General features: G+C 39.4%; 1 protein-coding gene across 6 annotated transcripts in view; it reads right to left on the bottom strand.

The window, feature by feature from the left end:
* The window catches only part of LOC107679870 (huntingtin-like), a 49259-nt gene that overhangs the window by 21460 nt on the left and 5001 nt on the right, over positions 1 to 22798 (bottom strand). For 2 of the 6 annotated variants that reach the window (XM_016475578.1, XM_016475580.1), the window contains exons 5-44: positions 21130 to 21209; positions 20829 to 20967; positions 19378 to 19519; positions 19105 to 19283; positions 18365 to 18569; positions 17459 to 17500; positions 17172 to 17249; positions 15706 to 16277; positions 14595 to 14718; positions 14351 to 14469; positions 14105 to 14216; positions 13811 to 13948; positions 13075 to 13233; positions 12893 to 12990; positions 12493 to 12632; positions 12263 to 12326; positions 11660 to 11760; positions 11423 to 11569; positions 10794 to 10914; positions 10330 to 10475; positions 9965 to 10116; positions 9184 to 9386; positions 8944 to 9070; positions 8675 to 8799; positions 7878 to 7988; positions 7710 to 7787; positions 7368 to 7591; positions 7176 to 7254; positions 6906 to 7067; positions 6698 to 6753; positions 6262 to 6410; positions 5866 to 6002; positions 5655 to 5771; positions 5413 to 5535; positions 4477 to 4727; positions 3268 to 3410; positions 2920 to 3130; positions 2144 to 2279; positions 1367 to 1546; positions 1100 to 1276 (exon numbers count right to left, since the gene is read on the bottom strand). In XM_016475578.1, coding sequence (XP_016331064.1) covers positions 1100 to 1276; positions 1367 to 1546; positions 2144 to 2279; positions 2920 to 3130; positions 3268 to 3410; positions 4477 to 4727; positions 5413 to 5535; positions 5655 to 5771; positions 5866 to 6002; positions 6262 to 6410; positions 6698 to 6753; positions 6906 to 7067; positions 7176 to 7254; positions 7368 to 7591; positions 7710 to 7787; positions 7878 to 7988; positions 8675 to 8799; positions 8944 to 9070; positions 9184 to 9386; positions 9965 to 10116; positions 10330 to 10475; positions 10794 to 10914; positions 11423 to 11569; positions 11660 to 11760; positions 12263 to 12326; positions 12493 to 12632; positions 12893 to 12990; positions 13075 to 13233; positions 13811 to 13948; positions 14105 to 14216; positions 14351 to 14469; positions 14595 to 14718; positions 15706 to 16277; positions 17172 to 17249; positions 17459 to 17500; positions 18365 to 18569; positions 19105 to 19283; positions 19378 to 19519; positions 20829 to 20967; positions 21130 to 21209 — 5847 coding nt within the window. The remainder of the gene's footprint in view (positions 1 to 1099; positions 1277 to 1366; positions 1547 to 2143; positions 2280 to 2919; positions 3131 to 3267; positions 3411 to 4476; positions 4728 to 5412; positions 5536 to 5654; positions 5772 to 5865; positions 6003 to 6261; positions 6411 to 6697; positions 6754 to 6905; positions 7068 to 7175; positions 7255 to 7367; positions 7592 to 7709; positions 7788 to 7877; positions 7989 to 8674; positions 8800 to 8943; positions 9071 to 9183; positions 9387 to 9964; positions 10117 to 10329; positions 10476 to 10793; positions 10915 to 11422; positions 11570 to 11659; positions 11761 to 12262; positions 12327 to 12492; positions 12633 to 12892; positions 12991 to 13074; positions 13234 to 13810; positions 13949 to 14104; positions 14217 to 14350; positions 14470 to 14594; positions 14719 to 15705; positions 16278 to 17171; positions 17250 to 17458; positions 17501 to 18364; positions 18570 to 19104; positions 19284 to 19377; positions 19520 to 20828; positions 20968 to 21129; positions 21210 to 22798) is intronic. The other 4 variants (XM_016475579.1, XM_016475582.1, XM_016475581.1 and 1 more) reach the window with 4 other exon arrangements.

Genomic DNA, 22798 nt, shown 5'->3' with positions numbered 1-22798 from the left:
CATTAAAAAAAAGCAACATTTTGAGCAAAAAGCTGAGAAAATCGCATTTTTATCAAATACTACATCTGTATCATATTGAGTAATATTATCAAAGCAAAGATGCAGTAGATAGCTTCCATCAGTACTCCCAAAGCTTGCACAGGCCTCCTGGTAGGTGATTTTGATCGGCACTTTCTAGACTCATTTAGGAGATGTGTAATAGCACCCCCTAGCGAATAACAGTGAAAACATAGAAACCCGGAAAATTCCGTGTTTGGCAGGGAAGCGTTGTCTCATGGATAACGGAAAATTCTGTGTTTGGCTGGGAAAGAGTTAACAGATTTTTTCTACTTATATTAGTCTCTAAAATATTTTAGCAGGTAGAAATTGTTATTTGTGAATAAAAAAAATTTAAAGTCATGTAAAAGGCATGTCAATGTATTGGTAATAAAAATAAAACACTGAAGAACATTCAGTTATTGAATCTTATTTTTTTTTATATTTACTTTATCTAAAAATATTTTTAAACAAATTAATATAATTATATTATTACAAATATAATGTATAATATTTATATAAATATTTAAATATTTAATTAAATTAATTCAAACTGCCTTTCTTAGTTTCTGTCAATAATAACAGTAGCCTTGTTATTACAGCAGAAGTGCCAAAAATGTCTTAGCCTTTAAATATTGTCTTTGACAACATGGGACCTCTGAGTAAGAAAGGGTGAGAATAGTTGATTTTGTGGTTTTTGACTGAAAGTGAGACATACGAATAAATAAATATTGAAGAAACATTTGAAGAAATATATTTAGAAAATGACTGTAAAGCCACTGGCTGCTAAAAATAATTATTTAGAGGCCAAATATTACAGAATTGCTTTATATGGATTGGTGGTTAATTCGCCCGTCCTCACAACTATTACAGTGGTGGAAGATCCCCAGGGAGATCTCTTTAATTTGAACTATATTTGAATTTTTTGTAGTAGTAATATTTTAATTGTCTTTTATTTGCAATAATTTTAGTTTTATTCAATTATACTCTTATTACACCAAAATGGCACACATAGTGAAATTAGCTGGTAGTGAGTGTGTGTGCGTGTGTGTCTGTGTTTTACCTGCAGGGTCTCAGCAAGCAGCATCTCCACACGTCTGCAGGCGAGTGTGTCCACCATGCGAGCCAGCACACGGAACGGCGTGTTGAGAAGCTTGTCCACATATAGCATGAGCAGAGCCCCAGACTGACTTAGATGAATGCCTTCTAGACACTGCAGGGTCTTCTTCAGCATTACCGGCTGGAGAGTTACACATTTAATACGTAAGTAACAGAAAAGATCATCACAGCATGAACTCAAAGAAGATGCAGTGTATATGTATATACATACAGTAGAAAGGTTGTCACAGCGTGATTGTATAGCCTGTATGAAGAGTCCGCTGGCTGCAGAATTTCGGTGCACAGCACTGATGAGATCCTGCACTGGAGGCTCATGGGAAAGACTGATCAAATCACTCACATGATTCACTGTCAGCCACGTCAGATGCTCAGAATCATGTAGGTTTTGACACTGAGACGGGAGGAGAAAAAACAAAGATGACTTTTTAATATATTTTATTAGAAATATGATGAATAACTATGTTTGTTGACTTGTTTTAATATATTTTTCTTTTTCATTGGTACTTATATGTGCTGAACTGTCATTTTCTTAATGTATTTTACATTAAAATTGCCTTTTGCGTATGTGTAAATGTTTCTTATGGCTCTTATGTCAGGGATAGGGCGGGTGTTCTTTGGTTGGTGTTTGGTTACTGGTACAGTATATATGTGATTAATTTTTCTTCTTAATGTTTGGAAACAATAAAAAGTATCTAAACAGTAATTGCTTGATCCAGTTTTTTTGTTTTCATAATTGTTGGAAGAAAAATCTTAATTGAAAATAAAATCTGATTAATCACACAAAAAAAAGAAAGAAAAAAGAAGTATGATGAATGGTAAGCTTGGCAAACAGAGATCAGTTATCAATCGACTTTAAGAGATTTTTTTTTAATTATCAGAATCAGAAAAAAAACTATTCTTATGTGATATGGAAGTTAGGGTAGATAAAATAAAACTCAAGCTCATGACACTGGTTTAAAAAGGGCACACATTGCTTAAGTAATCTCACCACGTAGTCACAGAAGAGGATAAGGGCTCCTCGTCGGACGATCTCTCTGTTACACATAGCCAGCTTCCCCTCAGGCCTCTCGTCCTCTCCAGATGAGTGCGGGCTCAGCAGCTTAGTGCTGGACAGACTGTGCCTCCTGATGGAATGATAAAGGAAAAACAAATTGCTTAAAGGAAAAGTAACGTATTTCAAAAAACAACAACAGATCTACCACAGGCTCTTACCTCTTACAAAGAGCAATTTCAAGCTTCACTTAACCAACATATAACTGTAATAACTCACAACCCGTGGAAGGACAATTTGTTTTTGCCCTTACAAACAGCAATTTATTCTAAAAATTACCAAAAATTTAGCTTAGCCTGGTTTTAGCAGTTGGACGAGGCTTAGGCCCTGTCCACACGAACGCGGTTATTTTTAAAACCGCAGCTTTTTCTACGCGGTTTGGCCGTTCGTCCACACGCAAACGCAGCACCAGGTCACTGAAAGCGAACATTTTTGAAAACGCCTGCCAGGGTGAAGATTTTCATGTTATCGTGTAGACAGCAAAACCGGAGTTTTTGGCTTGTGACGTCAGAGCCTGCGATTATATCGCCACTTATTGGTTTGGCATGCTCTTGACAGTGCTTCATAGCATGCGTTTGCGTTTTCATGTGGACGGAGATTTTTTTAAAAATGGAAGAAGGAAAAACTATGTTTATAAAAATACCCTTGTACGTGTGGACATGGCCTTGATTTTAAACAGCCTTTCTCATTAGGCTGCTAGCACGTAGTCTGACCTGGGTGTCTGATGCACCTCGGACCACCAGGTGTAGTTGGTGTAGTCGATGATGAGAAGGACCTGACACCAGAGCAGGACCAGAGACGGGTGTGTAGTGATGAGCTGGAGCACCAGGCTGTTCAAACCCTCCAAAGTATAAAAACTACCCCCTTCACCTCCCTCTGCCTTCAGAAGCCTGCTGCCCGCTGACGTGATCCGCCGGAACATTCCTGGAAAGTTTAAGGGAAATGGGAATTTACTGAGAACATTGAGTCTGCTGAACTTGTAAAGGGCCAGTGTTTGGTTCTTACGCTCTGACATGTGACTGTATATGAGTTGAGACATGTGAGATGTGGGCTCTGCCTACCTGATTTGAAGATGTGGATCAAACACATGAGCAGTGTGCCCAGCTGCTGACAGTAGAACGTGTGCTGTTGCTCACTCATGTCAACTTTCACTTGCTTAGTGGCGATATCATCCAGCAACACCCCCACTAACTGCAATAAGAACCTAACAAACAAAAAGAGATTAATAATTGTATTTATTAAGAACTGTGGCAACGTCTCCAAGATGCTTCAAGAGATCTACCTGCAAAGCTATGTGAAAAACTATGCGCAAGTTCACAAAAGCTGCTTTAAACGCAAAGGATAGTCACACCAAATGTTGATTTGATTTAGTTAATAGATAAAGAAAATCTATTTATGACATTATTTTTGACAGCATCCCAAAGCTCCCTGAAAAACTACCTGCGCAAGTGCACCGAGGGCAAAAGCTGCTTTAAACACAAAGGATGATCACACCAAATGTTGATTTAGTTTAGTTAATAGAAGTTAATTGATAAAGAACATCTATTTATGAACATTGTTTTTGACAGCATCCTCATTTTACAGCATTTTTACACAAGGCCTAAAACTTTTAACAGTACTGTAGCTTTGCAGGTAGGATTCTTGAAGCATCTTGGAGCCGTTGCCACAGTTCTTCTGGATTTAGTCTGTCTCAGTTTATTCTGTTTCTTCATGTCATTCCAGACAGACTGATGATGATGAGGAGATCAGATCTCTGTGTGGAGCACTGGCTGTTGTCAAACTAAAATCACACTGGATTATTACAATTAAAGGGGTCATATGATGTTGCTAAAAAGAACATTATTTTGTGTATTTGGTGTAATGAAATGTGTGGGGGCGTGTTAGAATGAGCCGTTTTAGGTAGGCAGGCGTGGTTAACTCTTAACTTTTATAAAAAATATCTCTTTGGATTTGAGACTTTAGTCTTTGCAACTTTACAGATCTTCTTTATGCACCAAGAGCTTGTAACACTCCAAAGAGAAAGGAAAAATTGAAATCGCATCATATGACCCCTTTAATGGCAAAATGAATGTTTGGAAATGTAAACTGATATCTCCTACTGACACACTACAGCAAAAGATAGAAATAACTGACTTAAAACCATTTTTTAGCTGGTGAAAATACTAGTGTTCTAATAATTTTGGCCACCACTGTAATTTATTTTATTACTTGAAAATGTAGCATTCATTTTTCCACACTGACTGACTTTATTTCCAATGACCAGCACTTACCTAGCAAAAGTTTCCTCAGGAGGGACGCGTTGCGGATCCCCATTGGCGTCTTCCATGGTTGGGGGCAGAGCTTCAGGAGGGGACGGGTCATCGTCACGCAGTCGACGGATGGTGGGACAGGAGAGGAGATACGGCGACAACAAAAGCTCCTGAATACGAGACAGAATGATGTCCTCTGTGGATTGTGAGATGAGGACACGCAGAATGGCAAGAATCCCAGAAACCCACAACTGCACCGTACCCACTGATGCCTACAGAAGAAAACAGGAAAACAATGAGCCAACTAATAGGATGAAGGTGAGCTCGCACTCAGTTAGACCCATTGCCACAGGAGTATAAAATCAAGCACCTAGCCTTGCAGTCTGCATTTATAAAAATGGGTTGTTCTGAAGAACTCTAGAAAGTTAACTAACTAGAAAGTTAGATTTCTAGATACTGCTACATACTCCACATTAACTGTAAGTGGTATTATTGAAAACTGGAAGCGTTTAGGAACAGCGGCAACTCAGCCACAAAGCAGATAACCACATAAAGTCACAGAGTGGGATCACAGATTGCTGAGGAGCATGTTGCATAAAAGTTGCCAAAGCTCTGCTGATTCCATAGCTAAAGAGATCCAAACTGGCATTAATATCAGCACAAAAAATACGTGGTGGGATCTTCATGGACTGGGCTAACTGCATGCAAGCCTCACATCGCCAAGTACAATGCCAAGCATCGGATGGAGTAAAACACACCGCCACTGGACTCTGGAAACCTGTTCTATAAAGTGACAAATCACACTTCTCTATTTGGCAACCGTTATGAGCGAAATTTGGCTCATATGACCACAACTTCACATGATTTTTGACAGCCTCTCTTCATCCTATTCACCTAATAATAATATCTACTGCATGTGGAAAGTAATCTATGCAATGTGTGACTGAAGGTTCTCACTAGTGTAGAAGGTGTGATGAACATGCTCTTCAGTAGCATGTCCACAGGCCGCAGAGAGGATGGAGCCACTGTCTCAAACAGTGTGTTTAACATGCCCAATGCCTCATGGGAGTCCAGGTGCATCTGTCAAGCACACAGATACAAATCTGTAAAGCACACTTATTTAAAAAAATGTTTATTCGATTTTATTCTGAATTTGAGATGAAACTCTTATAAAGGAAGTCGATTAGACAGAGACACACTTGCTGTTTGCCGATCATTGGCAGTATGATGTCAGCAATCTGCCGTGAAAGCCTCTTCCATTTATCTTCATTCTCTTTATGGCACTGCTGTAGGACTAGAATAAACATCTCCAGCACCTACACACACAAACATCCATTATTTTACAAGTAAATCCATGAATGCAATTAAAAGTAAAACGTTTTTCCAAACTAACACAGAGACCAGTGTTACCTGATGGTGTTGTATGAGGCGTAGCAGCATGGACACCACCACTTCCTTCTGCGTGTCCAGCTCCTTCCCTGCATCTGCTTTATTGGAGCCACGCAGCACAAAGAGGTCATGTACTATAGGCTGCAGTGCAGGGATTGCTGGGAAATAAAGAGAAGCATAAGAATGAACAATGAACTTTTTTAAATGATTACATTAATGATTAATATATATGTAATATTATGTGACATTTTAAAGCCAATACGCAAATATTTCCCTTTTTGTTTTTGTTTAATTTAGACTGTTTATTTGGTATAAGTAAATTAGAAAATTTGGAATAGTGTTTTAAGTTTCACAGTCGTTACTTATTCTGCTCAAGGATGTGAATATATAGTATATTCGTATTGTGATTCTACACACCATGTGTTACTGCCTTCCTGTCGCTGGCCATGATGCCATCACACAGCTGAATGATCTTTGGGATGCTGATGATCTGTTTGGAGTGGTAGCGCTCATAGGACAGCAGAACCAGGAAAAAGAAAATGTTGGGCACAATCTCTTCAGAGTCCCTACACAGAAAAAATAAATCAGTTTAGTGCAAACTAGTAATATTATCATTATCTATATATCTGAGCATGTGCATTTGAGTGTACACTACTGTTTAAAAGTTTGGGGTCGGTAAGATTTTTTAAATAATACTTTTAAGCAAGGATGAAATAATCAAAAGTTACAGTACAAATATATATATATATAAAACTATCCGTTTTATAAAAATATTTTAAAAATCTCACCCTAAAATGACTTCAAACTTTTTAATGGTAGTGTATGTTGTTGTGACTATGTCAGATTGTCTTACCTGAACTGCCCCACTTCAATATACTCAAACTGCTTCAGCACGAAACCAATGAATACCTGAAACAAACACAGGGTAGTAAAATACTACAACAGTGTATGTCTAACGTAGAAATAAATTAATAGCAAGATTTCTTTTGATTCTAAATTTAGTTGAGTAAAATAGCATGTTGATTCAGTCGGAGTTTGATCCACAGCTCTAAAAGACTCACCTGGTCTGAATCAAGCAAACAGTAGTTGACCCGGAGCTGCACAAGTTGGGTGAGAAGGTCCAGCACCTGTCTTTGTAGGGCCACTGAGGTGCTGGTGGTGTACTGCTTCAAAGCCTTTATCACCAGCGGCTCAAACAAACGGATGTGATTATGAATGGCATTCTGAAACGCACGCAAGTAGTCTACTATTAGACACTTTAACTGTAGCAAGTTGTCAAGATGTCATTCTTATGTTTTTTAATTATAGTCATGAATTATGGGGCAGCCTACCTTGTCTCCTCGGTGGCGAGTGACGTTGGGGATACTTGACCTCAACTGGTTGGAGACTTTTTGCATGACATCAAACCACCTACAGGATCACAGAGATGACGTTTAGTCATAATGGTCTTCTTAATTTTGTTTATTATATTTATAGGTACATCTTTCTAAGGAAATATTATACACAAGTCTTCTCTCACTCACCCAGATGCATCCTGTTCTTGTTCAGCTTGCACCATGTTTCTGAGGCTGGCATCTGCGAGTGCCTGGGTAAAGTGAGTGTATGGGGCCATGAAGCAGTAATGGTAGAGGCCGGGTCTGACGCTGGTCGAGCCGAGCCGGAGGGCCTTGCCTTGGGACCGACACGGGTGAGCAGAAGCCCCCTCATACTGAGATGCAAGATTGGTCCCAAACAACGCCTTCAACAGCTGTAAGCACAGAGCACATGGTGAAACCAAGGACTTTGTAATGTCATGGATTAAAACAGAACATTTTAGCAGACACTTTTATGCAAAGCGACCAACAGAAGAGTTAAGCATGTCTAACCTGCTGAACACACACAGTGGCCATAGTGGGTTCCCGAGAGAAACACGACTTGAGGTAACCCAGGATCTCTTCAACACACTAGATAGATAAAAACAGGGTTAAAGTTTGTTACTGACATTCATTTTGCTTCACTCACTGACAGGATAAAATTAGGCTTTGACTACATACTTTGCCAATATCATGCAGGGTGGCCAACTCAAGCAGCTGTGAAAGGACATCAAGCGCCGACCTCAGGAAACTCCCAAACTTCTCATTGGTGTTGTGAAGGTCTAACGTGACCTTGGAAAATAAAATAATAATTATAAGCAAGATGAATCCAGTAGGAATGGGCATTTTGCTCACCTTGTCCACCTGAACTGAGTACTTAAAAAAAACATTTATAAACATATTTATTGTGACATCTTGTTTTGCTTCCTTTAACTAGTTAGCAATAATTAAAAATATACACTAAAAATGTTACAAAAGTTAGGGGTGGGCATAAATGTTTAATGTTTTTGAAGGTCTCTTATGCTGACCAAGGCTGCATTTATTCGATTAAAATAAACCCAGTAATAACAGTAAAATTGTGAAATATTTTTCTATATATTTAATTTAATTTAAAATGTATTACTGTGACTGCAAAGCTGAATTTTCTGCATCATTACTCCAGTCTTCAATGTTGCATGATCCTTCAAAAATCATTCTAATATGCTGATTTGCTGCTCAAGAAACATTTCTGATATCCAATTTTGACAAAGGTTGTGCTGCTTAATATGTGATGCATTTTTTTAAAGATTTAAAAAGAACAGCATTTATTTGAAATAGATTTTCTATAAGATTATGAATGTCTTTACTGTCACTTTTGATCAATTTAATGCATCTTCGCTGAATAAGAGTATTGATTTCTTCCAAGAAGGAAAAAAAGTCTGTGCTGACCCCAAACTTTTGAACAATAGACAAACCAAAACGCTTGACTGCAAACTGACTTTGTAGTTAGCATGTGTAGCTCTCAGTGCATCATAAAGCTTCAGATAAGGAGGGAGGTGATAAAAGCTGCCCAGAGTGGTGGATTTGTTAACCGCTGGTGTCGCTGTGCTGTCCGCTGCTCTGCCTGTATAGAAAAACAGTACAAGATACCTGTAAATATTCAATTAATATATAATAAAAAACACCATGAGACTTATTTTCCTTGTTTACTCACAGTGGAATTATTCATACGTATGGTCAACAGGTGGCACTGCAGGTGTGACTGTACCTGTGTTGGCTTCTCCTCCTTTCTTTGGGCTCATGGGGGTGGTGCCTGGCTCTATCATCTCCTTCTCTTTACCCTTCCGTCTGATTGGACTGAGAGAAGGAGTGTTGCCCAATGAGGGTAAAGTAGCCTGGAAGGAAAGATTAACAGAAATAGCAAAGCTTTTAATACCATTGTAATAAATATTACTGATGTGATGTGATAGCATTATGGTAATCAGGATCTATTGAATCCTTTCTTTACCTTGACCGCAGGGCCTGGGGGTGTGTCATCCAGCACATGGGCGCAGATGTTGAGGATCTTCAGCAGGTGTGAGAACAGCTGCTCCACCATAACAACCAGAGAGCGGTCGTTAAGAGCAGGCCACGCCTCCTCCACCTTCGAGGGGGCGGGGTTAGACTCCTCCTCTCCTGCCCATGGACTCTTCATGCACTTCGGTGCAACGGCTACAAAAACAGGTAGAAAACAACATTTTAAATACAAATGCGCCTAAAACAAAGTAAAAAATAATAAATAAATAAATAAAATGGCTCCAGAGAGGAGACTTTCATTAGCCTTGGATGAACAGAATAAAATCACACTTAACCCTCCTAGGCTGTTTGGTCAATTTTGACAGATTTAATTTATGTTTTTTATTTCCTTAATCTGCGTGGTTTGTGATTTTTACTTTAAATAAAGTTCCAAACGTTTGCTTATTTGCTTCTACAAATGATGGTGCAATTGAGAGATTTACACATAAAAACAACCTAAATAACCTACAATCATATATGCATACTTTTATTTTTACTACTTTCTTTTTAAAAAAAATTACACATTTACTAGTCAACAAAAGAAGGGTAAATAAGATCTAAATAAACTAACCCCCCCTCCCCATTTTGATATAAACAATTTTATTGTTACTTCTTAAGGGAAGATTGCGTTCGAACATCAAAAAAAAATCATTATAATTATTATACTCATCTCAAAAATGACTGCAAACAGCCAAGGTGTGACTGTGGCTAATCTAATCTAAATGAGTTTGTACCAGCGATAAGATTTCCAGCCAGTAGCAGAGCAGCCTGATGGGCAGAGAGATCAAGAGGGAACCAAGCAGAGGAGATGAGAGACAAAACCATACTGGCCACACCGACCGTCAGAGACCGGCGCACCTCCTCACTACCACCAGGCTGAGAGAGACTACAGAAGAAGAGAAAATTTATACTACTGCAGTGAGTGAAACAGACAGATAAAACATTGCACTTAAATTGGCAGTGGAGATTTGCTTTTTATATTTATACTAACAATATGATCAAGACGTCACATCAAGTATACTAAAGGTTTTATTCTTGGTCCTACAGGAAGTCTTTACTGCTGTAAGGTTCAGATTTTTCCAAACAAAAAAGTGTGTACCTAAAGGAGCGTCCGCGGCTGCGGTACTGGCTGGAGCGGTTGAGATGAAAGACAGAGGAGCTCACAAAGCCACAATGCCAGCCTGTGCTCCAAGTGCACACTGGGAAGGTGCTGGACAAAAGGCACAGAGCCTCACAACAGCCAAACTAGAGAGATGACATTACGTGTAGAGATTAGATCTTGGGTTCAAATAAGAGCAGCTGTTTGTTACTTCTATACCACCAAACAGAAGTGTTTCCAACCACGCAGAAATATTATTTATCTTTTTCTTTTTTTCCTGCTTTGTTTCGTTATGGTACTTCAAGAAAAAGTAAGAGATAACTCAAGACAAAATTAAACTAAAAAAATAAGTCATGATCTTTTAAATCATAAAAAACAATAATGTATTGCTTCCGTGCTATTGAAGACTGTCCAATAAAAGCAATATTTTATAAGAATTTGACTCAGAAGGTTAAGGCACTCACAGTCATGGCTCTGGAAGTGGAGGAGGTGAGGGCATGGGAGATGGCAGCGATGACCCGAGACATGTTGTTCTCCACAGTAACATCCGGTGCACTCTGACCCAGATTGTAGCCACGGTATGTTCTGCAGTGAAGCACATCATATAAAGAATTAGATTTAAGCCAAGTACACAACTATGGGGTCAGCAAGATTTTTTAAGAAGTCTCTTATGCTCACCAAGGCTGCTGTAAATTACAGTAATACTGTGAAATATTATTAGTAAAAAAGTAATACTGTCTACAACTGTTTTGTATTATAATTTATGGTTATTTATTCCTGTGATGTCAAAGCTGAATTTTCAGCAGCCATTACTCCAGGCTTCAGTGTCACTTGAAATCATTCTAATATGCTCATTTGCTGCTCAAGAAACATTACTTATTTTCAGTGTGCTGCCTAATATTTTTGTGGAAATCGTGATACATGCTTTTTCAGGATTCTTGATGAACAGAAAAAAAAGCATTTATTCTTAAGCATATAGAAATCTTTTGTAATATTATATTTACTCCATTTCTTTCAAAATAATAAATAAATAAATACAAATGAAAGCTACCATTTAAACACGACATGCAAATGAAGAATGGCTGTAGTGTACCGTGTAATAGTGCTGACAGTGAATTGTGATGGAGGCTGGGTCTCGTGCATTAGCAGCTGCAGGTACACACTGCTCTGATCTCGAGCTATGGCCACAACCGGGTCTGTCTGAGCCTGGTCACAGTCGTAGAACAACCTGGGCACCAACCTGAGTAGAGAAAGATCGATCAAAAGCAGAGTGTGAGACCTGTGATGTGCAGTCGGGAGATAATGAGTCAGAGATGAAATGTCTAAATACCTGCTGATGGTGTTTGCTGCCACATGTCTCACACGAGGGTCCTCATCGCCCAGTAGATAAAGCACAACATCATGCAGAACCCTGTCCTGGAGCCTCAACAACTGATAATATGAAAAATACATTATTCAAATACTAATTACATACAACATTAATTATTAAATTAATGAAATAAATGTAAAATAAAACTATTATATAACATAAATAAACTATTATTTCAGGAAGTGGAAATAATATTCAGGAACCATATTCAGGAAGTGTAGGTGTTTTTGCAGTTCAATGTATGTGTGTGTGTGTGTGTGTTACATATCACACGTTGCTGAACTGGCAATATATAAAATATATAAATTGAAAGTTTTAATCTTTAATGATTGTTTTATACTTTTATTTGTTTTTTATACTTAAAATCATGACAAGTATATTCTTCAAAAATGTATCCTTGCGTGTTTCATGAAAGAAAGTAATACGAGAACAACATAAAGAAGAGAGAATTATGACAGAAGTATTATTTTTATTATTCTTTTAATAATTATTTAATACTAGATTAATAATACAAATAAATAACAAACAAATCATCTTAAATTGAGTAAAGAAAGAGCGATATACCCCAGTATAGTGATGCTCTCCTTTGTGCAACTTCTCAGTTTTTCTCTCCAAAAAACTTACTAACCTGCCAAACACAGAAACAGTAGGTGATTTTAATAATTATATGTTAGTAATTTTTTCACAAAGCTCAGCAGTTATATAGTCATTTTGAAATATGTGCCTTACAAAAGATTGCATCAAAAAGTGTTTTACAAAGTTTTCAAGTACAAGTAAAGTTTGTGTCCACTTACCGGAAATCTATATCAGCAAGCGTCTCCAAAAGCTCAGTGCGCACCAGCCAATAGGAGCAGTCCTTCAAGGTCAGCAGATCAATGAGTAGTTGCAGGCCAAGTTCACTTAGACTGCCATTGCACAACGCCATGATACAGTGCTGTAGTTGTGTAAAAACACAATATTTATAAATTCCTCTAAAAATTAACAGACATACATAAACTAGCATTCTTTACATGTTTAAAATGATCCAAGGGACATGTATATATATATATATTTTTTTTTTTTCAACCTTTGGTTTACGAGTCCGACTCTCTAACCATTAGGCCACGACTTCCCCCAAGTCGACATTTTACGACATTTTACATGTGTAAAATGATCCGAGGAGCATCTATGTACAGTATATATATATATTCTCACCCTAATAGCAGCACAGGCCATTTTACATGTGACTGAAGATTCATCTTTCAGACTTCGCTGCAGCAGAGGCACAAAGTTTTCGAGTGTCAAAGAGTTTCCTGAGAAAACAGAAAGACAGAGATTGTGAAGACAGGCTTCAGAGTGTGTGATTCATTTGATCGAGCTGTAGCTGTAGTTCTCACCTGTGACGGAGTGGATCTGGGACAGCCATGCCTCTGTGTTGTAGCGTGTCTTGAACTGGATGGCTTGGATTAAAGCTCCACACAGGATGGCTGTGGCTCCTCTGATCTGAGGATCCCCATGTTCAATGTACTGCAGTATATCACTGATGTACTGTTGCTCTGTTCACACAAAGGCAACAAGTTCAGTTATCTAATTTGGTTTCATTTCAGTTTTGAGGTCTGAGCCCCTCCTTATTTCTTCCCTTTTTATTCTCCCTGCTCTTTGCTCGATGCTAGATCGTCATCTAATGTTTCTGTGGTCCTGTTGGTTCCCAGTGTGTCCTGCACCACCGCATCCTGTCTTATCTTGCCGTGGCTAAGTATTTTCCCTTACGGGGTAGTTTCGGTTTATTTTTAAATTATGATAAAGACTGTTGAGCTCTGGGCCTGAGTCCTCGACTCGTCCCAACCAAAAATGAGACACATATATGTAAAAAAAATAAATAATAACAAAAGAAAACTAAATAAAAGGTAATCTAAAGACAAAACAAAACATGTTAAACAAAAATAAAAGCAAATGTAGAATTTATAAACAAAAGAAAAATTTAAAAACAAAAAAATAAAAAAAAAAAAAAAAAAAGTAAAAAAAAAATGAACCAAAACAAACCAAACCAAAACAAAACACAAAAGCAAGAGTGTAATTCAATGGACCCATGAATTAACAGAATCCTTGGATAGTGGTCAGTGTTTTTCTCACCGTCTGGTTGTTGTCTTTCTAGTGGCTGCAGGTAGAGTTTGTTAAAGAAGGCTTCAGGTAGAAGAGCTGCTGCTGCCCCCACACAGCTGATGGCTAATGCCTTAACGCTCACACGGACCTCATTATCAGGAACCAGCCCTACAACACACAAACAAACACAGATTTACTATTTAATGAAGAAAGACACTTTAATGTTTAACTTGCAAACACCAACATCCAAAAGCACTTGTACTGTATGCTATTGTGACAATGCAGAGTCAAGCAACACATGAGAGTAAATGTCTTGTTTCCCACCATTTCTTTGGCCGGTGAGCAGGAAGGAGGCAGCCAACAGGCGGACACAGTGCACCAGAGGCTCTTCCTTTGGGTCAGTATAGTGACCAATATCTCCTTTAATCCTAGATGGCTAAAACACACAGAATACATACAAAATATTCACAGGATGTGCAGTTTAACTACTAGATCTCTGTAAAGAATCTGTGAGAAATTGAGATGAGCAATATTATTCATTTGGACTATAAAGGCTATGTACGCGTTTACCTTGTTGTCGAGTTCTGCGTGTTCCATAACTTCTTCCTTTGGTATGAATCGATCCACACTGCTATCAGATGATTGCCTGTTGTGACCTTTTCCCTCCAGAAGATGGGGCTTACTTAAAGCTGGCGACAAAAGAAAACAGAACTTTGAGCTAAAAGGATGACTAATAAACATGTGCACTTCACACCCAAGCTAGACCATTAGAGCAGGGTATATTTCTGAGCAAGCGTCCAAAATGAGCATGTACCCAGTGCTGACTGAGAGAAAGGTTCTGGTATTTTGTCAGGTGGTGGAGCTGCGCCCTCCTCCTCCTCATCCTGCAGTGTGCCGATCTGCATCCCTGAGTACTGACTCTCACTGCCGTCCAGCACCTAAACATCACACACACACACACACACACACACACACACACACACACACACATATATATATATATATATATATATATATATACTTATATACATAAATATCACTATATACACACACAACAGAATGGACCAAACTCACAAACAAGCATAAACATTCACATCAACTCATTCATGCAAATGCACACAAAGAACAGTAACATTCAGACATGCAGTATCACTTTAGGAACTCAAATATTGCTTGATCACAACTTTCTTTTGCATAATATGCATGTCAAGACAATTTTGGGCCTCACAAAAACCAAAAGTAGGGTGTTAATCTAATACCAGCTGCATTACCAGAACATATTGAGGATTTAATGGCTGACGCACTAGATATTAGTTTATAAATTTTAGTCTCCTAATTTGGCAGAAGGGAGCTTGTGGCCAGGGATCATAGCTTTTATCAAAACAGGGAAATGGCTCAAATTCAATCCAGCGTTATTTTAGTATTATTTAGCTATATATATTTCATATTATTACTTTTTTTATATTTTCAGTTTTCATTTTAAGTTTTGTTATGTGCTTGTCATTTTTATTAGTTTTTGTTTTCTTTAAATATTTCTATTTAGCTTTCATTTATTTCTATTTCAGTTTTAGTAATTGTAATACTTAAACATAGTTGTCAAATAAACATTCCTAATTTAAATTTTTTTTTAACTTATGTATTTCATCCAATACTTTCATTTTAAATTAGCTTTTTTTTTCAATTACAAAAAATGATTTTTAACAGTTTTTGTTTTAGTTAACAATAACAACACTGATTTAAATCTGAACCTTAAATCTGATCTGAGATCAGCATAAGTGTTGTAGGGGCAAGGTTTTTAATCAGTGGTTCAGAATCAGGGAAATAAAAGGCGTTCAAACACCTCAGGAAAGAGGTCGTGCATGTGGGGGCGGAGCAAATGAGGGGCGGGATTCTATCGGGGCGGAGAAGAGCAACAACAGCCTCACCCCCTGTCCTCTGCTGACCTGGTCACTACTGCTAGAGGAAGAGATGGCAGAAAAGGTGGAGGAAGAAGTCGAGGTAGAGGAGGAGGAAGAGGATGGCCTGTAGAGAGATGACTCGCTGTCGGAGTGCGGGTCCGGCCCTTCTGTGGGAGTTGGGGAAGGTGGTGAATAGTTCCGATAGCGTCTGCTGGTGCTGGTGACACTTACGAGCTCGGCGCAATCTGAAGGCGTCACGGCGGAGTCCGGACCCTCCGTAGTCGTCTGGGAACTGTCACTAGGGGGCGACGACGACACGGCTCCCGTCGACATCTGGTTGCCTTCGGTTACTAAGTCACTGGACGTGCTGACGACCCCGGCGCCCCCGCTTGAGCTGCGACATAGCATGTCCTCCTCGTCTTCCTCATCTGGAGTATCAGGCCCTACACCCTGCTCTGATGCACTCAGGTCCACTGAGTCTCCCGGCTGCAAGGCATGCTGGGAGGAGCGTGGCTGCTCTGTGATGATGTCAGATGTGCCAAGAGACGAAACGCCCGATGAGGAGGGAGCTTCACTGGAGCTGTCGCCACCAACCGAGGCTTGAAGAAATGTGAGAGAAACATCACATGCAATGCATTTGTTTGAATTCAAGGAGTGTGTACAAATTAATATAAATTAATTTGTTTTATGAAGAAAGCAAAATTCATGGCCATGATACTCTGGGCTACTAAGGTGTTTTGTGTAATTTCTAACATGTTGCTATGTGGTTGTTAGGGTGCTCAAGCAAAACAAAAAATCCTCAAATCTACTCTAGAAAAAAAAAATATATATTTTTTCTTGAAAGAAGTCTCTTATGCTGCTCACCAAGTGTGCATTTATTTAATCAAAACTAAGTTAAAAGCAAAATATCGTGAAACATTATAACAATTTAAAATTAAAAATCTAATTTAACCCTGTGAGGGCAAAGCTGAATTTTCTGCATCATTACTCCAGTCTTCAGTGTCACATGATCCTTCAGAAATCATTCTATTGTGCTGATTTGGTGCTCAAGAAACATTCATTCATTCATTCATTCATGTATTTATTTATCTATTGTGCTCAATAAAAATTTCTTAAAATCAATGTTGAAATCAGTCGTGTTTGCTTAATATTTTTGTGAAAACCATAGTAATTTTTTTTTCATGATTTTTTGATGAAGTTAAAAAGAACAGCATTTTATAAAATTATAAATTAAATACTTTATAACATTATAAACATCTTAAATGTAACTTTTAATCAATTTGATGCATCCTTGCTCAATAGAACTATCGTTCAAAAAAATCTTACTGAATTTTTGAACAATATTGTATATAACATTCTGATTCTTTAATATGACTCTGGTCCCTCTTTCAGGTTACTTTGTGAGATGTTAATGCTGATTTTATTTTATTTTTCATCTATCAGGAGAAATTCGCAAGTCTTAAGACATAACAGTACTCCTCTCCTCAACTTACCAGAGAACGATCCTGTGGTGACCTCTGACCTCTCAGGGTCATCCTCCAAACCCTCTTCTTCACCTGACAACAGCTTACCTGAGACAAGCACAACATACAAGTCTTATTACAATACAACAAACATTTTTCTCATTTAAACACCATTCTAAATTTCTCTAACAGTCTAAAACTCCAACTGCACATTCAGTATCAAAGCTGCTCTACTAACATGCCACAGACAGCCCTCGAAACAAATACAGAAACGTGTCAGTAGGTTAGACGCAAAAGAAGGGCAGTCAAGAAGTCACCTTTCTGCTTCCTGAGGAGAGGACTGCATGTTGACCCACCGGCTGTATGCAGGAAACAGGAAGTGAAGAGAGCAGAAAAAGCCCAAAAATTCATTTTGAGGGTTAGAGGAAGGAAGAAGCAGAGGATGAAGATCACATGCATCGTGAAACTTGCTGCAGTGAATTTTGAAGTAGTTATCAGTTATCAAACAGAATAGGCAATATTAAGAAGCAGTGTGGGAAATATTAAGAGGGCTTGTCATTAGTGAGTAACAAAGATCTGAATTAAAATACAAAAGGAGAACTTTAACCATTTAACAACTTCAGTTAATAAATCCAAACATTACAGATGATTACTCCACAAATGGAGGTTGACTGATATATAGTTCAACCAAATAAATGGGTTATCGTAAAAAATCTTTGTGATACTTTTTTTGCTCAATGTTCTTCTGCCTGGCCTTGCAAAATAAACTTTATGAAGTAGTTAAGCACATTTTTTTCTCTCACACTTTCTTGTACATTATGTAAATATTTCATTATATGACAACAAAATAAAAATAAATTCACCAGTAGTGATTTTTTATGTATAAAAATTATTTATTTTAATAACTACAAAACATTTTATGATAAAGTATGCCATTTTTAAACATTAATGGGATGGTTTTCATTCATGTTACTGATTTTAAAAACAATCGGCCGATTAATCGGTTACTGACCATGTTTTACATTTTTAGTCCTCGGTATCAGCCACTATCAGTTATAATCTACAATCAGTCACTCTCTCCTTTTGAAAGTCCCTTACATACCCAACAAACCTTATTTTCTCACAGGATGCTTCTGCACTGACAGTGAAAAGGAGACGACCGACCAAACTATTACAGCATGACCACTGATGGGGTAAACTGAATGAACAAAAGCAATATTTACCAATAAGCTCGAGAATGCTGCCACTGCGTGCGCGGCTCTCAGCCTCTTCTCTGAAGACACTGGTGTGTGATATTTTGCCACATGTGATGAGTGCGTCGAGGAGCTCAGGGGGAGGAGTGCGAAACACCTGCTGCAGAAGCTCCAGAGATGCTGTCACCACATTATGATCCCAGTGCTGCGTGTAGTGCAGGGTCAGTTCATAGACCTAAGAACCAAAGATTAGAGTTTGCATGTACACAAAACACACAATGAATCACAACAACATAATAAAACTGCTGAAAATTCAGCTTTACTGAATGTAGTGTAGGAATTTCAATAAATGACTGTTTACTATAATACCAATATGTGACCCTGGACCACAAAACCAGTCTTAAGTAGCACAGGTATATTTGTAGCAATAGCCAAAAATACATTGTATGGGCAAATTATAGATTTTTCTTTTATGCGAAAAAATCGTTAGGATATTAAGTAAAGATCATGTTCCATGAAGATATTTTGTAAATTTCCTACCATAAATATATCAAAACTTAATTTTTGATTAGTAATATGCATTGCTAAGAACTTTAAAGACGATTTTCTCAATACTTCGATTTTTTTGCACCCTCAGATTCCAGATTTTCAAATAGTTGTATCTCGGCCAAATATTGTCCTATCAGATTTGACACTTAAGACTGCTTTTGTGGTCCAGGGTCACATATGTCAAATGACAAGAATACAATGAGCTTTATCAGCTCTGATACCTGAATGAGCTGCTCAGGTGTAGGGGTGACGTCTGCCTCTTTACGAACGAGCCCAAAGCTGCCCTTCAGACTGGTGTTAGGAGCCTGCTGCTGAAGAAGAGGCATCAGGTAGCGCAATGTCAGTAATACACCTAGAATCAGGTGACTGGAATGTTCCTCATCCACCGGCACTACCAAACCTGAGAGAGAGAAAACAGGAAGACGAATTAAGACATCTGAAACGCACCAGGTTTTTCCAGTGTATGTGTTTCAGAGTGTGTGTGAGTGTCCTACCGAGCAGCACGTTGAGGAGCCAGGTGTAGAAGTAGTGTGTTCTGCGTGAGTGCTGACACATGCTGACAGCCGAGCTGGCCGCTGTTCGGCGAATAGTGGGAGAACTGGACTTCAGACTGGCAACAAAGGCCTTCAGCAGCATCTACATACACATTCACAGAGTCCAATCATAAGTGCCACATTCAAAGTGATTGTGATAAGAATCATTTATAGAATATGAAAAGAATGTGAATAACAGGAAGTGAGATCAATCATATTGTTTCATTTGCTTCATTAATTATAATACTTATTAAGAATACTTTAATTTGTTTTTTTCATTTTGTAAGAAAAGGACTTAAGAGAAGTCTAGAAACATTAATTAGTGTTTTCCCTTGCGAATTTGTGATCCCTCTTCTGCAACAGATTGTCATCTGATGAGGTACATTAGTATTCAAAGAACAATTTTTCTTTAGAAATTAATATTTCTTTTTCAAAAGTGACCGTAAAGACACATACAATTCTTGTTTTAATAAAAAACTGTTCTTTTTAACTTTCTTGAAAAAGTATTATGGTTTCCACAAAATAAAAATATTAAGCAGCAAAACTCTCTCTTTTTAGCCTAAAATCATTAAAAAAAAAACAGCATATTAGAATGATTTCTGAAGGATCATGTGACACTGAAGACTGAAGTAATGGTTGCTGGAAATTCAAATTTTCTATCACAGGAATAAATTACATTTTAAAATTTCAATTGTAATAATATTTCACAATATACTGTATTTTTGATCAAAATAAATGCAGCATTGTTGAGCATAAGAGACTTCTTTCAAAAACATAAAAATTTTACAGACCCCAAACTTTTGAAAGGCTGTGTATTCTGTTAGCCGATTAAGCACTCCTGGAGTGTTTGCAAAGCTACACAATTTGATTTGTCTTCGTCTCCTGTCCTTCCAAGGACCTTCACTTGACCTTGCATGTGAAATGTGTGTATTAATGACTTTAGCTGCATTTAAACATAAGAAATCAACACTAAACTGACAAATCTCCTGTCTTTAAATGTAAATGTGTTCTTGGCAAGGGAACAGACTCTTCGTCTCCTACCGATGTGAGGGAGAGGAGGCTCATGGATAATTAAATCCAGTCTGACTGAGTCACATTCCATATTGAGAAAATGATGTCACCACTGCGCATTCAGGGCTTCAGACAGTGAGAGAAGATAACGGTGTGGGAAATCCTGCACTGAGGTGCCAAATCACAGAATTCAGGCCATGGTTAATACTGTGGTGGTGTGACATTTGAGTCAAATGATTTCCACCTGAAAATCAGGTGATGTGGTTCTTTAAAGTGACGTGTTCTTTGAAAACCTTTAACTGTGACAAACATTCAGCTAAACCATAAAACATAGTTTACAGTGGTTTCCTTTGAGTTTTTTAAATCTCTTTCTTACTGAACTCACAGACTGCTGTTATTACCTTGATCTCTCCATCATTGGCAAAGTGTCCCAGGGCAGCCATGATTTTAGGAATTGAAGAAGAAAGAGTTTCCTGCACAGTCTCCTCCTGACGTTTAGTGATCCGTGTCAGACATGGCAGCAGATTCACAAGATACGGCCTGAGTAAAAAAAATTGATTAAAAAAAGGAGGATTCATGCATGTTTGCTGATCATTACAATTAGAAGAATGATTTTCATTTTGTAATCACTAACCCAATATCAGTCTCACTTATTCCTGAGCAGACCAATAGAAGTAACTGACTTTAAGTCAATAAGCATACCTGCATTTCTGAGGACGCACTAGGTGAGCAAGCTCAGCAAACCTCCACAAGGCTGCCCGCAGACTCCGAGAGGCAGCGTTCTGTGAAAATAGACAGAGTAGTGCTTTATTAGTGATCTGTACATTTCCCTAGAGAAAACAAGACACCTGTACCTACGAAAACTATATGGTATGCCATTACCAAAAACACTCTCCCCTAGAAAAAACAATAAAGCATTGTTTGTACCAAGAACAAACCAAATGAATCGCATACCAACTGTCTATTTTTGCACCCAAAGAAAAACTAAAATGTAACTCTTATAACCGCTACAAAAATATAACCAATCAGACAATATATTCCTTGTGCTCAGAATTCTAAACCAGAATTTCATGACTGAACTCTCTCTCTCTCTCTCTCTCTCTCTCTCTCTATATAGGACTCGGGCAGTGCGGTCACTCTGGTCCAGTCGCAGATTTTCGCCCCCCGAACGGAGTATATAAAGCCTTCCTCCCCATAACCTGTGTCTACGGGGATACACGACAAGTTCCCGCTCGCAGGGTGACCATTTCGGCCGCTCCCGGCGCCTGGCTGGTGGAAGTCGGGGTCATGAAGAATCTTCCCATCCCCGTGCTGATCGGGAGAGACTGGCCAGGGTTTGACCACCTGCTGGCCATGGCTACGCAGCCTACCAGCCCAGCAGGGGGCCGCCGAAGAAGGAGGCCCACGGCAGGACCTTGTCAGCGGCCCGTGCTTCTGGCCTCGGATAGCGGGAGAGAAGGTGAGTCCCCCTCCCAAAATCCTAATCTCTTCTATGATGTGTTCCAACAGGTGACGGGAGGGGGCTCATTTGGGAAGGAACAACGGGAGGACGACAGGCTGAAGCATGGCTGGACCCAGGTCCGGGTCATCGAAGGCAAGGAGGTTCAGCCCGGTCCCCACCCTCTCCCGCATTTCGTCGTGCAAAATGGCCTGCTCTACCGTGTCGCGCAGCGAAGGGGGGAGGAAAAATTATTGCTGGTGGTGCCACGCACAAAAACAGAGACCGTATTGGAGCTGGCCCACTCACATCCCTTGGCAGGGCATCTCGGGGCCGGGAACACCATCCAGGGGCGGGACTCACCGCCAACCCTCGCAAATGCCACCTTGCCCTCTCCGAGGCGAAGTACCTGGGGTTCCAGGTGGGACGGGGTCTCATTCGGCCGCAGGAGAAGAAGGTGGAGGCGGTACGCTCCGCTCCGAGACCCGAGATCAAGACCCAGGTACGAGCCTTTCTAGGGTTGGCGTGCTGCAGACGGATGCCTCCGACACAGGACTGGGAGCCGTCCTGTCACAGATCCAGGATGGTGAGGAGCATCCGGTCATCTACATCAGCAGGAAGCTGATCCTGGCCGAGAGGAACTACGCCGCGGTGGAAAAGGAGGCCCTAGCCGTCAAATGGGCAGTCCTGGAGCTGCGGTACTACCTCCTGGGCCGGAAGTTCACCCTGGTCACGGACCACGCACCCCTTCAGTGGATGGCCCGCGCCAAGGAGACCAATGCCAGGGTGACCCGATGGTTCCTCGCGCTCCAGGACTTCCACTTCGAAGTACGTCATCGGGCTGGAGCCGCAAACGCCAACGCGGATGGCCTCTCTCGGATCTGGGCAGCTTTCGCAGGTCTGTCAGGGGTCACTCCCCACCCACCCCCTATC

Source organism: Sinocyclocheilus anshuiensis, unplaced genomic scaffold, assembly GCF_001515605.1.
Source record: "Sinocyclocheilus anshuiensis isolate Anshui unplaced genomic scaffold, SAMN03320099.WGS_v1.1 scaffold788, whole genome shotgun sequence".
NCBI classification, from domain to species: domain Eukaryota; kingdom Metazoa; phylum Chordata; class Actinopteri; order Cypriniformes; family Cyprinidae; genus Sinocyclocheilus; species Sinocyclocheilus anshuiensis.
This window is presented reverse-complemented; position numbering and strand designations above follow the sequence as displayed.